Source organism: Hippocampus bargibanti, linkage group LG01 (genome assembly GCF_051943395.1).
Source record: "Hippocampus bargibanti isolate YZ-2025 linkage group LG01, ASM5194339v1, whole genome shotgun sequence".
NCBI lineage: Eukaryota > Metazoa > Chordata > Actinopteri > Syngnathiformes > Syngnathidae > Hippocampus > Hippocampus bargibanti.
In genome coordinates, this window is record NC_142734.1 from 28,583,404 (window position 1) to 28,597,695 (window position 14,292).

General features: G+C 41.5%; 1 protein-coding gene across 1 annotated transcript in view; it reads right to left on the reverse strand.

Moving 5' to 3' along the window:
• Nucleotides 1–572: 572 nt before the first annotated feature.
• dmd (dystrophin) overlaps nt 573–14,292 on the reverse strand; it is a 119,250-nt gene continuing 105,530 nt past the window's right edge. The window contains exons 75-83 of the mRNA XM_089008406.1: nt 12,892–13,028; nt 10,261–10,299; nt 9,318–9,383; nt 7,266–7,331; nt 6,291–6,449; nt 5,883–6,126; nt 5,349–5,463; nt 4,408–4,497; nt 573–2,673 (exon numbers count right to left, since the gene is read on the reverse strand). Coding sequence (XP_088864532.1) covers nt 2,561–2,673; nt 4,408–4,497; nt 5,349–5,463; nt 5,883–6,126; nt 6,291–6,449; nt 7,266–7,331; nt 9,318–9,383; nt 10,261–10,299; nt 12,892–13,028 — 1,029 coding nt within the window. The 3' untranslated portion in view covers nt 573–2,560. The remainder of the gene's footprint in view (nt 2,674–4,407; nt 4,498–5,348; nt 5,464–5,882; nt 6,127–6,290; nt 6,450–7,265; nt 7,332–9,317; nt 9,384–10,260; nt 10,300–12,891; nt 13,029–14,292) is intronic.

Consider the following 14,292-nt stretch of genomic DNA (forward strand, 5'->3'; position numbering starts at 1 on the left):
AGTCACGTGACTGTAACATTTCCGGGTTGATACAGTCGAACGCAGGGCAGCGTAACACTGACCTCTGGCGGTGAAAGCTATTTTAACATTCCCGTCGATCGTTTGGGTGGTATTTGTTCCATTGATTCAACGGGTAAATTTTAAGACACCTGAGACACAGCCTGTTTAGGCAACATAGGATTAGTAATGCTGATGAGGTGATACCGTAGGAAGTGGGACAAACAGGCCAGTCGTTAGTCAGGACAACAGGAACAATCAGTGGAGCCGCAGGGAGTACTCCTCTGCTCCCCCAACCTGAGAGCAGGGACCTATCATAGCAGTGTCCGGCACCGCCATGTCTGGACAGTAGGGATATATAAATATAGGGCATATACTACCAGTGAGACTTTAGTTTGCTGAAGAAGCATCTTGGATAAGAAGCGAAACGTCAGACACCTTCAAAGAAGTACAGATGACGGCTGAAGAAACCTTTTCATCGATGGACCACTCCTGTACGACTGGGGAGCTTACACAAACAGACACGCTGAAGTGTATGTCAAAACAAAAGCGTAACAGATTAAAAACAAGTCAAATCAACGTAACTGCGTGCTTTATTGATGTACAGTAAAGCATTTCGTTTCATAATACAGTAGTAGTAGTAAGGCATAGATTTGGAGGAGTCTGATATGCTGTGAAGTATTGCGTTGTAACAATGACACACACACACACACACACACACACACACACACACACACACACACACACACACACACACACACACACACACACACACACACACACACACACACACACAATGTTAGAAATGATAAACCAATTCAGTGTCTTGATCAAAACAACAAAAATGACGCTGGGTCATGCTGCTGTGTATGTGGATGTGTGTTTATGACTCATCGATTACAGATGGATTTCTTAACGTCACTCATGCATGCTTAGTAACAACCCCACAACATCAAAACAAAAACGTAGACACAATAAAAATTAATAACCTGTACACAGAAACTATCAAGTTACTCCATGTCCAAAGTATGACATTAGTAGTCGTAGCTGGTGAAGTAATGAAGTGCCTCGACGGAGAAGACAAACGTAGTGAATGCATTCAAAACATTCTCATTTCAAGCGCCATTAAAGGACATGGCTACAGTAAAGCAACAATTTCTGTATTTGACTTATGAAGAGCTTGGTATTGAAAACTTAAATAATTTGTGATCAATTTCACTTATGTTGTAGTTAGCAGCCTCGACGGGAGGGAAAAAAAACAAAGACAAGCTTACAGTACTTAAGACAGGAAGAGATTGAATTTGAAAACTAAGCTGTGACAAAACTTCAATGTCTCACACGCCGGTGCCAGTGTCTGATTTCTTTTACAATCTCAAGCAAAACACAAATGAAGCCATCAAATAAAAGAAAAAGGAGTACAACTTTCCCCCAAAAAAAACTTTGAGCAAGTCTAAATGGCAATTTCCAAATATGTTTGGGCGGCCAATTGGCAACATTAATTGCCACAGATGAACAAATACATGTTTCAAAATAATCCAGTGTCTGATTCTTGCCCATCACATACACATTTTCACTTTTTTTTCATCCAATAATGACAAAATCAGTTATTGGCAATGGACATGAAATGTTGAAAGGGTTATTTAACTCATTCACTGCCATTCCAGAATTTATTCAGGAACTGAAATGCATGACTGAGTGCCATTCCCAAATTTGTTCGGGTTTTGGTTTTTCTTGTGTTGCCGATTAAGTGCTGGTCAGACCTGTGGCAATGTTTTTTCGTCCTGCAAGGGGGCAGAGTTTTCGTTTTGTACAACCACCCCCCATTTCAAGCTCAGATACCGCCAGACCCATAAAACTTAGGAATTAACTCTTTTTCTAATCAAAGAAGAGAGTCTAAGGTTTCTTACGCTGCATTGAATATGTATGTAGTCCTCCCTCATTCAATATTCTGTGGGTTCTACAATTTGAGCGAAAATGACAAAAACCTGGCACTGGAGTGGACACATTTTTTTGCACATTGTCTGGCAGTGAATGAGTTAAAATGGATGACGGAGGACAAAAATGTGAGTACGGTACTGCATTGGGACCACTAACACACCCACACACACACACGTACTGTAAAGTTCCAGGATGCCCGCATTACCTTAACGTTATTGTACGTAGTTATATGAAGACGATTTCCTCTTAATAAACACCCTCATTATTACAATCACTTTTTTTATGAAAAATGTCTGAAATGCTTATTTTCCAGTTACAAAGATGCAAACATACAGTATTACCACACCAAACACTTAATTGTATTTTTTGTTGCCTGCCCCCAAATATTTGTTTTGTTTTTATACAATTGCATAGAAGTTTAAAAATCACATCTCCCTCCCCAATAAAACAACTTTGGGACATTTACGAAACTACTAAATGTACAAGTTATTTGATTTGACTTGAACTCATCATTGCTGTAACCACAATCCTTCACAAAAATAGACAATTTGTATTCCATTTGTAAAGTCTGTCTCCAATTCGGCTCTAGCGACTAAGATATAGGAAGATGTGGTGTGCGAGGTTGTCAGAAGGGCGGCGCCTTAATTGAGCACGGCTCTTCTGTCATGACGTTGACCAGTGATTCCATAGCGCGGCCCAGATCGTCGGCCATGTGGAACAAACTTCCGATGCTAGGACCTGCCGAGTGGGAGAGAGTTGCGGAAACAATGTCAACACACTCATGATGGTGGTGTGTGTGTGGGGGGGGGGGGGGGGGGGGCAATCACCATAACTGATTTGAAATACCAATTTGGAAGCAATAAAAAGAAAAGGAATTTCAAAATTCAAGGTCGACCACCTGTGAGTTTGGAGGAATTGACTAAAAATGATTGAATAAAAATGCTGTAGAGCTTGAACTAGATTTTTACGGACCTTTTTTTTTCATGGTCTATGGATTGCAAATTATTCCACTTTGTTAGCCATTTTGACCAGGTTTCCACAAAGAAAGACAGCACAGGGAACCGCAGCCACATTTTGACTCCTGAAATGGTGATGAATTTTTTTGTGGAAATGTTTTCTAACATTGGATCCGTTATCGGCCATTTTTCAACACAAATTGGACTCACTGGTAAATAGTGATGGGCCAGTGAAGCTTCATGAAGCACTTGTGATAGTTTTTTTCTGACTCCAGATGGACAACCGACAAGTTGTGTCCATAATTTGTAAAATGGCTTCAAATGACTTCTAATGAGCGTATTTTACAAAGATTCCACCGCATATAGCTATATTTTACGTTTTAAGACTCGCGCTGAATATTCCGGAAGTCTTGTCTTTGAGTTGGTGACGAGTTCTCACCCTACGTCACTGAAGGAACGCCCCTGACTGAAAAAAAGGACACATTGTAGCAGTCCTTCCATCACGTCAATATATTTTGCTGTACTTGTTTGGTCTGAAAACGTCATGTTGTACCAAAAAGAGTCAGAAGAGGGTGACCAAGCTCCGCGTAAGGAATGGAGCTTGGTCACGGGCTGATTAATTCCTCACACGGAGCTTGGTCGCCATTTTCTGCCTCATTTTTTGGTGATACATTTCCCCCCAATGTTGCCTCAAAATGGCATGGAATAAATTATTTAATCGATTGCAAACATGTATGTTTTCCTCTTCAGAACTATTTGAATCATATTCATTCATAACTGGAGGTGTAACAGGAAAGCATATTCTCCTAATCTGAAGCCATTGTTTTGACGTCACGAACTCGGAGCGGGATTTTCTGAAAATGCCCAATTCGCAGCTCAATTTTTTGCAGATTTTGGACACTTTAAGTCATTTTTATTGGTGTTTTGCATTTGACTAAAAATATCATCCTGCATGTTTTGGGTATTTTAGATGCAATAAAACGTTTTTCTGATGTCAGTTAGGAAACAAAAAAGTGATGTCGGTTGTCCTTTAAAGTTGGCCAGTGTATTTTTAAGACATTTCCTTTGCACTAACCTTCATATTTAAATCAAGAGCACCACCTTGAGGAATCTATCACAAGTGCTTCATGAAGCTTCGTTTTCCCCATCGCTACGTTTCATCTCAATTGTATTTTTATAGCAACACTATAACAAAAGTCCACTACATTTTTGGGACACTTGTAATTTATTTTCCCAAGCCACGCAGAGCCTCATAATGTGTGCAATATTTATCATTTAAATCTTGTTGTACAAAGAATACCAAAAGAGGGCAGTGAAAAGAGAAAGAAAGACTAACCTCTCATTGGGCTCCACGTCTTCCTCCTGGCCCACCCAAAGGAAAAAAGTACAGAGGGAAGAGAATGAAGCAGGAAAATCAGTAGTAGTCGCATAAAGGACAAAGAGAGTCAAAGTTGAAGAGAAAGCTCGACAAGACTGTAGCGAGCGCTGGAAGTGAGCAAGAAGATCAGACTTCTACCTTGGCTATGAGGAAAGGAGTTGTTGAGCTGTTCCATCACTTCCTCTAGTCCACTTGTGTCTTGGGAAGGGATGGACAGTTCGTCATCGCCTGAAACACCAGGACTTTTTCAGCTCATGCAAACTTGAGTCCACATGTAATTTAACTATTCTTTTTTATTTTGCACATAGAAAGTACCCATTTGATTTGCCGTTTTACCAACAGCGGTAAAAGCATAATAGCACATCTTCAAACGATAGCACTGGACGATTTAGAAAAATATTCAAAGTGGAATTTTTTTCCCGCTTCATATTTTGATAGCGATTTATTTAACAAGCAATAATTTTTTTCAACAAAGACATCTTCCGGTGAATTGAGTGATAAATGAATCGATAATCGGAAAAAGCAGCATCAGATGCATCACACTGAAAGGGTTACAGTCGTGATGGGCAAGTGAAGCTTCATGAAGCACTTGTGATAGTTTTTAACTCCTCTACACGGCACTAATGCTTTAAAGATGCAGTGAATTTTTAAGACATGCTCTTTGTACTCACATTCACATTTAAACCAAAAGCACCATGTGGAAGTGCTTCATGAAGCTTCGTTTTCCCATCACTACTACCTTATATTGCAGAAAATAGAGTACATCCTTTACGATCCAAAAAAATGACAATGTACTCCACGGTGATCTCCAAGGTCATGAATTGTATTCCTGTTTCTTCATTTGAATCAAAATAGAATGTTTGGAACCAAGCTCCCTTGACAACGGGCGGCACATGTTACTCCGCAACGTCATGAGCGTTTTGAGAATCCCATACAGCTCCAAGACCAATTCGAAACAATATTCTTTGGCCACAAATGAAGCTACAAAAGTATTTTAGTGACAAAACAATAGAATTTCCCGGAGGATCTAGCGCGTACTGCAAACAGAAAGCTGTAAGCAGTAGCGTGCGTCTGCTCACCCATTGTGTCAGTGGTCTGGCTGGCGGCCATGCGCAGCTGAGGCAGCGAGGAGTCGGAGCGCTGCGACGAGGTGGACGGAGAGGACAAAGCGGTGCCGTTCACCTTAGAATCCGTCTGTTGACAAAAAGGCACGTTAAGACACAAATGTAAAAAACACACATTGCAAAGTGCAGTCTTGCTTTAACAAAGTACAGGTTTTTTGAAGTGTCCTCTTTTCCAAGCAACTGGTCCTAAATAAGTCTGAGACCAAAAAACAAACAAAACCACTAGTGTGAGTTGAAGTTGGACTTGTGAGAGCTATGGTGACTCAGTCATAGGAGTTGTTCCTTGCAGAGGACAAATAAAACATGTATCGTATCTGGTTACATGTGTTGCTGCACCATTTGTATTCAAACATCCATTGATTACTTCAAAGGTTACAACACAGACTCACAGATTTGCTTTGTTCACCAGTCTATGGTTCCTTCCACAATTAGCATTGAGCTAGCTAGCTAACTAGGACCACGGTATATGCGTGTGTGAGCATGAGCGACCTGCTCCAGGAGCTGCCTCAGTCGATGCAGTTGAGATTCCAGTTGTTTGTTGTGGTCCTCGAGGATCTGCATCCGGGCTTCCAGGCGGCCCTTGTGCTGCCGTAGCAGCTTGGCCTCGGCAATGAGCTCAGCGTCGCGCGCGCGATGCGGCGACACCGGCAGCATTTCCGGAGGCGACGGTAGCGGCGAGAGCCCCTTCCTGTCGTGCGCCTTCCTCAGACGATCATATTCAGCTTGCAGCTTCCTGCGACCCAGGCGGAAACCATGACAACATTAATCATCTGGGATTGCAATCACTTGGCCTGACAGAGATGCAGAGAGATGACGAGGCGAGATACGAGTATCTGGCGGCTGCTAGCCAAGGCCTTTTGGAAAAGTCCACGTGGTCAAAAGGCGACCCCCGCTGACCTGTTTTCCTGCTCCAGGTCATTGAGGACCCGCTCCAACTCTCCTTTCTCTTCTGTTTCCATGGAGATGAGAATCTGGGCCGGGCTGCGAGGTTGGCTGAGGGGAGAGCCTTGGTTCAGAGACTGGCAGTAGTGTTGGATCAACATGTGCTCGTCATCACTGCAAACAAACGTGCGCAGCAATCACACAAAAAGGACCAGAAAGCGATTGCCAAAGCGCTAAACCGGGCTTGACTCAAAAAAGAAACAAAAATAAAAACATGAAAAAAAGAGGAACCCAAATCTATTTGGAAGATTGCAGATCACTTTGCCAACACATACTGGTTGGAACATTTTCAGATACCCTGAGTAGAGTTGGGAGGAGGGGAAAAAAATCCAGTTTTTCACTTGAGGGGATGGGACAAAGTTCAAATTGAACTCACCAATTTGTTAATATAGGTCATTAAAGGGGAAATGGAGAAGAGTAATGATCTAATGAGCCGTGGTGGGAAAACAAAGCTTCATAAAGCACCTGTGCTTTTTTTTGACGCCTGATGGTGCTCTTAATTTAAAAATAAAGGTTAGCGTAGAGAATCCAATACATTACAAAACCAAGAGGGCCATCTAGAGGAGTCAAAATCTATCACAAGTGCTTCATGAAGCTTCAATGGCCCATCACTATTAATGAGACAGATCTGGTGTCGGGAAGAAAAAAAAAACATCATCAAATGTAAGGAAAGCAAATTACAATGACATACGTCATGTGAATTGATTTTGGCTCATACTTTTCAATGCACATTGTAAAAGACTATCAGTAACTTCAAAGAAAATCAACACGAATATGCTCATATGCCAAAATGCATTGGGGGATCATGCAAAGCATAAAAAGGCTGAAATGGGCCATTGTTGCAAAGCAACTGAGATGGGAGGAAGCGCAGCCAGCCAATCCGTGGGCGATGACAAAAATCAAGAACAAAGCAAACAAAGTGTTTCTCACATGCTTTCATTGGGTGAGATACTGTCATTCAGATAAGAGCCATTACGGTTCTCCATTTCTGCTAACCTGTGGAAGAAACAAAGCAGTCAGTTGCAAACTTGACCTTTAACTTGGATTTTATAACGTGTCCCTTCATAATCACAACATACTGAAAAAAGGTGGCTCTTTAGCATCGCCTCGGGCTCAAAATATATACAATTTATCAGAAGAGATTAAACAAATAAATTAACAAAAATAAATAAATAAAAGTCGATTCTGGTTTTGGTTTGGTCAGACGTAAAAGATCCCGCTGCGATCCAAAACTACAAAGTGATTCAATTGTCACCGTACTAAAAGCTATTTGTTTGTGATGGGAAAAAGGAAGCTTCATGAAGCACTAGATATTTTTGACTCCTCCAGATGGTGCTCTTGGTTTAAATGTGAAGGTTAGTGCAGAAAAAGTCATAAAAATCCACTGCATCTTCAAACATCTAGAACGAAGCTTAATGAAGCACTTGTGATATTTTTTGAGTACTCCAGATTGTGCTTGCTCTTTTTTTAAATAATTATAAAGGAAATTTCCTAAAAATACAAAGCATCTTTAAACCAAGAGTGTCATCTAGAGGAGTCAAAAACTATCACAAGTGCTTCATGAAGCTTCACTTGCGCATCACTACTGAATATAACAGAGATGTATGAATCACAAGTGCTTCCGGAAGCTTTGTTTTCCCATCACCACCATGAGTTCATCGCATCCGGTGAAGCCAGTACGAAAGGAATCGCGTCGGTGACAGTTGGCATGTGTTCGCTTGCTCTTTAGAAGGCTAAGAACTTGACAACAATATAAATGGATTTGTCTGACTTGGTGTATTGACCAGGGCTGAAAGAGCCCATGCCGACACCCAGCGGGAAGCAAGCAGCTTACTTGACCACCGCGGCCGAGTCTTCATCTTGGAATGAATCGATCATGGCGGCACAATGGCAGCTTCTCGAGTCATGAGTCATATCGATTCGCAGTCCGTGTAAAATGGTGTCACTCTTAAATGATAATAAAGTACAGAGAAGAGGAAGTGATGGGGTTCTACATTCACGGAGGCCTAGAGCCATGACGTGAGGTCAGATGAAGTTCTTTGTCATCAAATGTCATCAACACATTTGTTTTCTTTTTTCATATTCAATACCATATTTTCCACACTAAAAGGCATACCGGATTATGAAGGAGCTCCTTCAATGAATGGGCTATTTTGGAGTTGTTTTTCATGCATCAGGCACACTACAGTGAAGCTTCATGAAGCACTTGTGATCGTTTTTGATTCCTCCAGATGGCACTCTTGGTTTAAAGATGCAGTGGATTTTAAGACATTTTCTTTGCACTAAACCTCATATTAGCACCATCTGGAGGAGTGAAAAATATCAAAGGTACTTCATGAAGATGCACTCGTCCACCACTACTACAGTAAAGTCTCGTTATCGGATATATCGATAGTCCCGGTTATATCGATACTATTTCTATGAACGCAAGGAGAAAATTACATGCGCGCAGGGTCGGATATATCGATAGTCCCGGTTATATCGATATTTTTCAGACTCCCGAGAATATCGATATAACGAGACTTTACTGTATTTACTTGATACACAACTATTGCGACGTCTATTGCTCTGTTTAAGGTATTTTCGAAAACCTCATTCAAACGTGCCTTAGCAGTACTTTTAGATTCACAAAGTCAAACGATGCGGGCTGCAATTTGGACAAGCATTGCGTCAGAGAAGAATCAGGGCAGCTCATCCCATGTGGGTTATGGAGGTGGGATGGGGTAAGGGGGAGGGGAGAGGGAGGCGTTGCCCCCCCCCCCCCCCCTCCGCCTCATAGGAACAAGTACGCAGCACTTCATTATTTCTCCAAAATGATGATGATTCCAAACCACATCAATCAACATGTTTCTGGGTCTCGGAGAGCTCTCCGGAGGAGCCATTTTGTGCAAGACACACAAGGATGCACGCCGCAGAGATTTCTGTGTGTGTGTGTGTGTGTGTGTGTGTGTGTGTGTGTGTGTGTGTGTGTGTGTGTGTTACCGGTTGGCGTAGTGCTCGATCCGTGTGTGTGTGTCGTCATGCGAGAGCTGAGGGGATGTGCCGGGCCTGCCGGAAAAAAATTAAAAACAGAAAAGACGGGAGAGTCATGTATCCATACGCTGCAGGGGCTCACAGGAGAGCATTCTCGACATGACGCAGCGCAAAATAAGACTTGGCTTTCTGGGAGGACTTGAACCAGGATGCAGCATGTGTTTTTGTCCTTGAAAAATTAAGATTCTGCTAAAAACGACCTTTTATCACAACAAATTGAGATGGAGAAGTCCCAGTTAGTACAGTGTGAGATGATTGTAGTTTGTTGGTGGCGCTAGAGTGACTGTTTCCAAAGGGTAATCAGGTAAATCGATCGGCTCTCTTAACTGATTGCACATTCCCCGCCAAAAACATAATGTCGAACTGGTAACAAATCATTGTTGATAATATTGCACTCCGTCACGGGAAAGCTACGCTAATAATGTAATTTCCTTAGCATATCTGCCTTCGCGCAGCTGTTTGGGCATAGCTGTCTTAGCGTAGCTGCCTTGGCGTAGCTACTTTAGCATAGCTAAGGGGATTTCTTGGCGAAGAGATGTGAGTAGGGTGCAGTGGCTTCTACTCAAATCTCGCGAGCAGCTTCAAGTAGTGATAGGAAAACAAAGCTTCATGAAGCACTTGAGATATTTATTGACTATCTCAGATGGTGCTCTTGGTTTAAAGATGAAGATTAGTGCAAAAACCCACTCTATTTTTAAAGCAAGAGTGCCATCTAGAGAAGTCAAGTGTGTCATGAAGCGTCACTTGCCCATAACTACACACTGTGGCGTTAACATGTTTACTTTTTGTTTCCTTTTTCGGATTCTTTAAATGATGCTCAGTATTCCCCAGGAAACACTGACCAAGCGGATCTATTTTTCGCGGCAGGTTCAAACCCAGAACAGGTACTTACGCGTGGTCCACAGGCCAGAAGTTGATCAGTGTGATAGGGCTGCAACACAGAAGAAAAACAAGTCAAAAAGATGAGATGACAGGTGGCGGTGCAAGAGCATGTCCAGCAAGGCATGATGGGAGCACACTGAAAAACAAACCCATCAGCTGCATTGAAACTGTAGTTTAACGGACAGAGATGTGATTGCAAGAATGAATCAGGAATACAAAAGTGGAATATCCCCAACGTACATATTCATGACTGAGATGTGCTTTTCATGCACATTTTTACGGGAATGATGAGTTTAATATTGCAAGAAAGTCAGTTCATGATCGAGGCTACAGACTCTCACATACAAATTCAAGTCATGTCAACGTCATCGCGGACGGCTGTTTAAACAGACACTCCCTCCCTCCCGCTCATCGAAAACCTCTTTAGTTGCAGGTTTGATGATGGTCATTTTTATAAGACGTAAACGACAATGCAATTTTAATTACACTGTGGGTGCGTCACCATCTGCTTTCAATTACTTTAAAGTCATACTTCATCAAAATGTTGGCAGGCTCCTCAGACAAAAAAGAAAAGAGATGAAATTAGGTTGACAGTATTTTGTGGGATGAAAAGGTGGAATTTGTATGGTGTCTTTTTCTTCTGGATAATAGCTTTGCGATCCTATAACCAGCCGTGGGGACACTTAACTCAACCCAAGTGTATTTTGAGAGCACAAACAAAGCGCTATATGTGGAGCAATAAGAATCCACACAGCAATACGCAATTAATAACATTAAGAATGAAGACAGAAGAAATTTTCATTCAAAAGACACCCATGTACAATAAAAATGAGATTTTTTTTTAGATGTGTTGCAAAGATGGGCAGCGACGTTTAGCAAACATTTGGCTGAAGGTCATTCGGAAGAAAGGGACCGACAATGGAAAATGATCCGTTGCTTTTGCATTACGGGTGATTTTCAAGATTCAAAAACAAATGATAGAATCTTAAAAAAGACTCAAAAATGCCTTGAGAGCTAGTGAAATGAAAGGGCAGAGTATAAGTTATCTCATCCCTCTTCAGGGTACCAGTCAAGAGGCAAGCAGCAGTATTATGGACCAACTGGAGACACTTCATGGGGGACTGACTCTAAAGTTAAGTACATTCCAGTCATCCACCCAGGAAATGACAAAGGCATGAATGACTGTTTCAAATCGCTCGTGAGAAAGGAGAAGCTTCACACAGTAATGTTGGCAAAGCTTCATGAAACACCCGTGATACTTTTTGACATCCCGAGATGGCGGTTCTATATAAAGGTTAAAAATGGAAATGTATTACAAGTCCTCCGCATCTTAAACCAATTGTGCCCTATAGAGGAGTCAAAAACTTAGACAATGAAGCTTCACTCGGCCACCACTACTAAAAAGTGCCCCCACCCCATACACTTCATTAACACATCGTGTCTATTGGACTACTCAAAGGTGAACCACCAGTAACTACAGGCATCCACATAGTTCCTAGACGACCTGTTTGATGAATGTGGGAAAACACATGGCTGATCAACCGCTATGCGTGACACAAGTCTAAAAGACCAAAAAATTGGAGGTCGTGAAAGGAGTGAAATATGATTCTTTTCTAAAAAATCCAGCCCGCGTGACCACAGAAAGGAGAAGCCCACACAGGTTTATATCCGGTGAATTCAAAGCCGCCTTAAAAGAGTCTAAAAGAGGGAGTATATCCTGGGAGAAATCTAATTTTCTCGCAAGATTATTTCAGGCTTTGAACTCTTTCAAGGAATAAAGCTCTCGCCGGACGGAGGCATTTCCTTGTGAACTCGGGGATTTTTCAACACAAAAAGGTTTAGCAGATTCTATAGCTCATCGCAAGCTGTAAAATACGACGTTGGCATACGCTCTTATCCCAAGTGAAAAGCAGGTCCTCTGTAGGAAACAGCAACCAGGCCAGAAATCACAAAAACTCCGTGTACAATTAACATCCATTAAAATGCATTGTGGTGAGAAAAAGGTCAACAGTTTTTAAACCATCAAATTTCTTCAAAAAATAAAAACATTAAATCCAGAAAGGTGAGTAATAGGAGAGGAGAAGTGATGGGAAAACGAAGCTTCATTAAGCACTTCATGAAGCATATTTTTTTATTCCTCCAAATTATGCTCATGGTTTAAAAATGCAGGTACTGTGCAAAGGAAATGTCTGAAGCAAGAGTTCCATCGAAAGGAGTAAAAAAATTATCACAAGTGCTTCACAAAGCTTCACTTGTCCATCACTCGAGAGCAGGTGAGTATTGAACCACGAGTATGCTGAACCAGGTCTGCTTTACTGAGGTACTGTAACATTCTCCTGATGATTGTAAAGTGTCCTTGAGAGTCTTGAAAGGCGCTGATAGATGGTGCTGCGAGAGTGCCTGCCTTTCCAGCAGCTCATGTATTTTGTTTTTCTTCTTTCATTCCTTTCATAACTTTGCTGCTGCGAAATGCAAATGTCTCCACTGCGAGACTAATAAAGGTAAATCCAATCCAATTAATTAAATACATTATTATGCATATGTATTATAATAATAAATTTCATTTGTAAGCGCCTGTCAGAAACTGCACAGAAATTAGAAAATTTGACTAATAGATTAAGTCACAATGGAGGAGACTCACGTTTCCATGTTGTCACCTTCCAGGATGGTCTGGACAGGTAGATATCCCATACGAGGGTGTTTGGTAAAGTAGCGCTTTGTTCTGAATTTGTTCTTCAGGACCTTGGCAAAATCCCTGACGTCCTCACCGGATGTCGTCTGGAGGGGGGTTATGGGGGGGCGAAAAGGAGATTTTTCAACAATGATTAACAATGCGGTGTGTCATTGCATCAGCATTTTAATTTTCCAGATAGTCAAACTAAATGACAGGTTTATTAAGGATGAACCGCTCATTTTCTTAGGATCATTTTTTGAAATATTGCATTTTTTTCTGCAAGGGGATTAAATCCCCAAGTATGGACAGAAAAAGTAATAGCGCATCCGTCAAGCGAGGCTCTGTTAGAAGATCGGGGCAACTTAAAAAGCGTCCCAGCACATTGCCTCAATGTCATCCAGATTTACAGTAGTTGACGCTGTAATCAGAGTGTTAACCAACATTATTCTCCTCCATTTATTTCTTTAATCTAAAGACCCCGTGAGCTTCCATACTAACTAATTTTGGGAAACATAGCATGAAAATTTAGCTAAATGGATGCTTAAAGGACAACCGACGTCACTTTTTTGTTTCTTAACTGACATCAGAAAAACATTTTATAGCATCGAAAATACCCAAAACACGCAGTATGATATTTTTAGTCAAATGCAAAACACCAATAAAAATGACTTAGTGTCCAAAATCTGCAAAAAAATGAACCAGGAAGTGGCCAGGTTCAGAAGGTCATGCCCCCTTGTTCGTGACATCACCCCAAGACGTCTTGCCTTGCTGGAGAATCAAAACAATGGCTTCAGATTCGGAGAAGAGGCTTTATTGTTATTCATCCAATTATGAATATGATTCAAATAGTTCTGAAGAAGAAAGCATTCATGTTTGCAATCGATTAAAGAATTTAATTTATAAGGAAACGTCTGAAGCAAGAGTTCCATCGAAAGGAGTCAAAAATTATCACAAGTGCTTCACGAAGCTTCACTTGTCCATCACTCAAGAGCAGGTGAATTTATTCCATGCCATTTTGAGGTATCTGGGGGTGGGAAATGTAGCACAAAAAGAGGCAGAAAATGGCGACAAAGCTCCTGTAAGGAATTAATCAGCCCGTTTCCACAGGCTGATTAACATGGAGCTGATTAACATGGAGCTTTGTCACCCTCTTCTGCCTCTTTTTTGGTGCTACACGAAGTTTTCAGAGCAGCCAAGAACAGCAAAATGCATTGACGTGATGGAAGCACCGCTACAATGTGTCCTTTTTTCGGTCAGGGGCGTTCCTTCAGTGACGTAGGGTGAGGACTCGTCACTAACTAAAAAACAAGACTTCCGGAATATTCAGCGCGAGTCTTAAAAGGTAAAATATAGTTATATGCGGTGGAA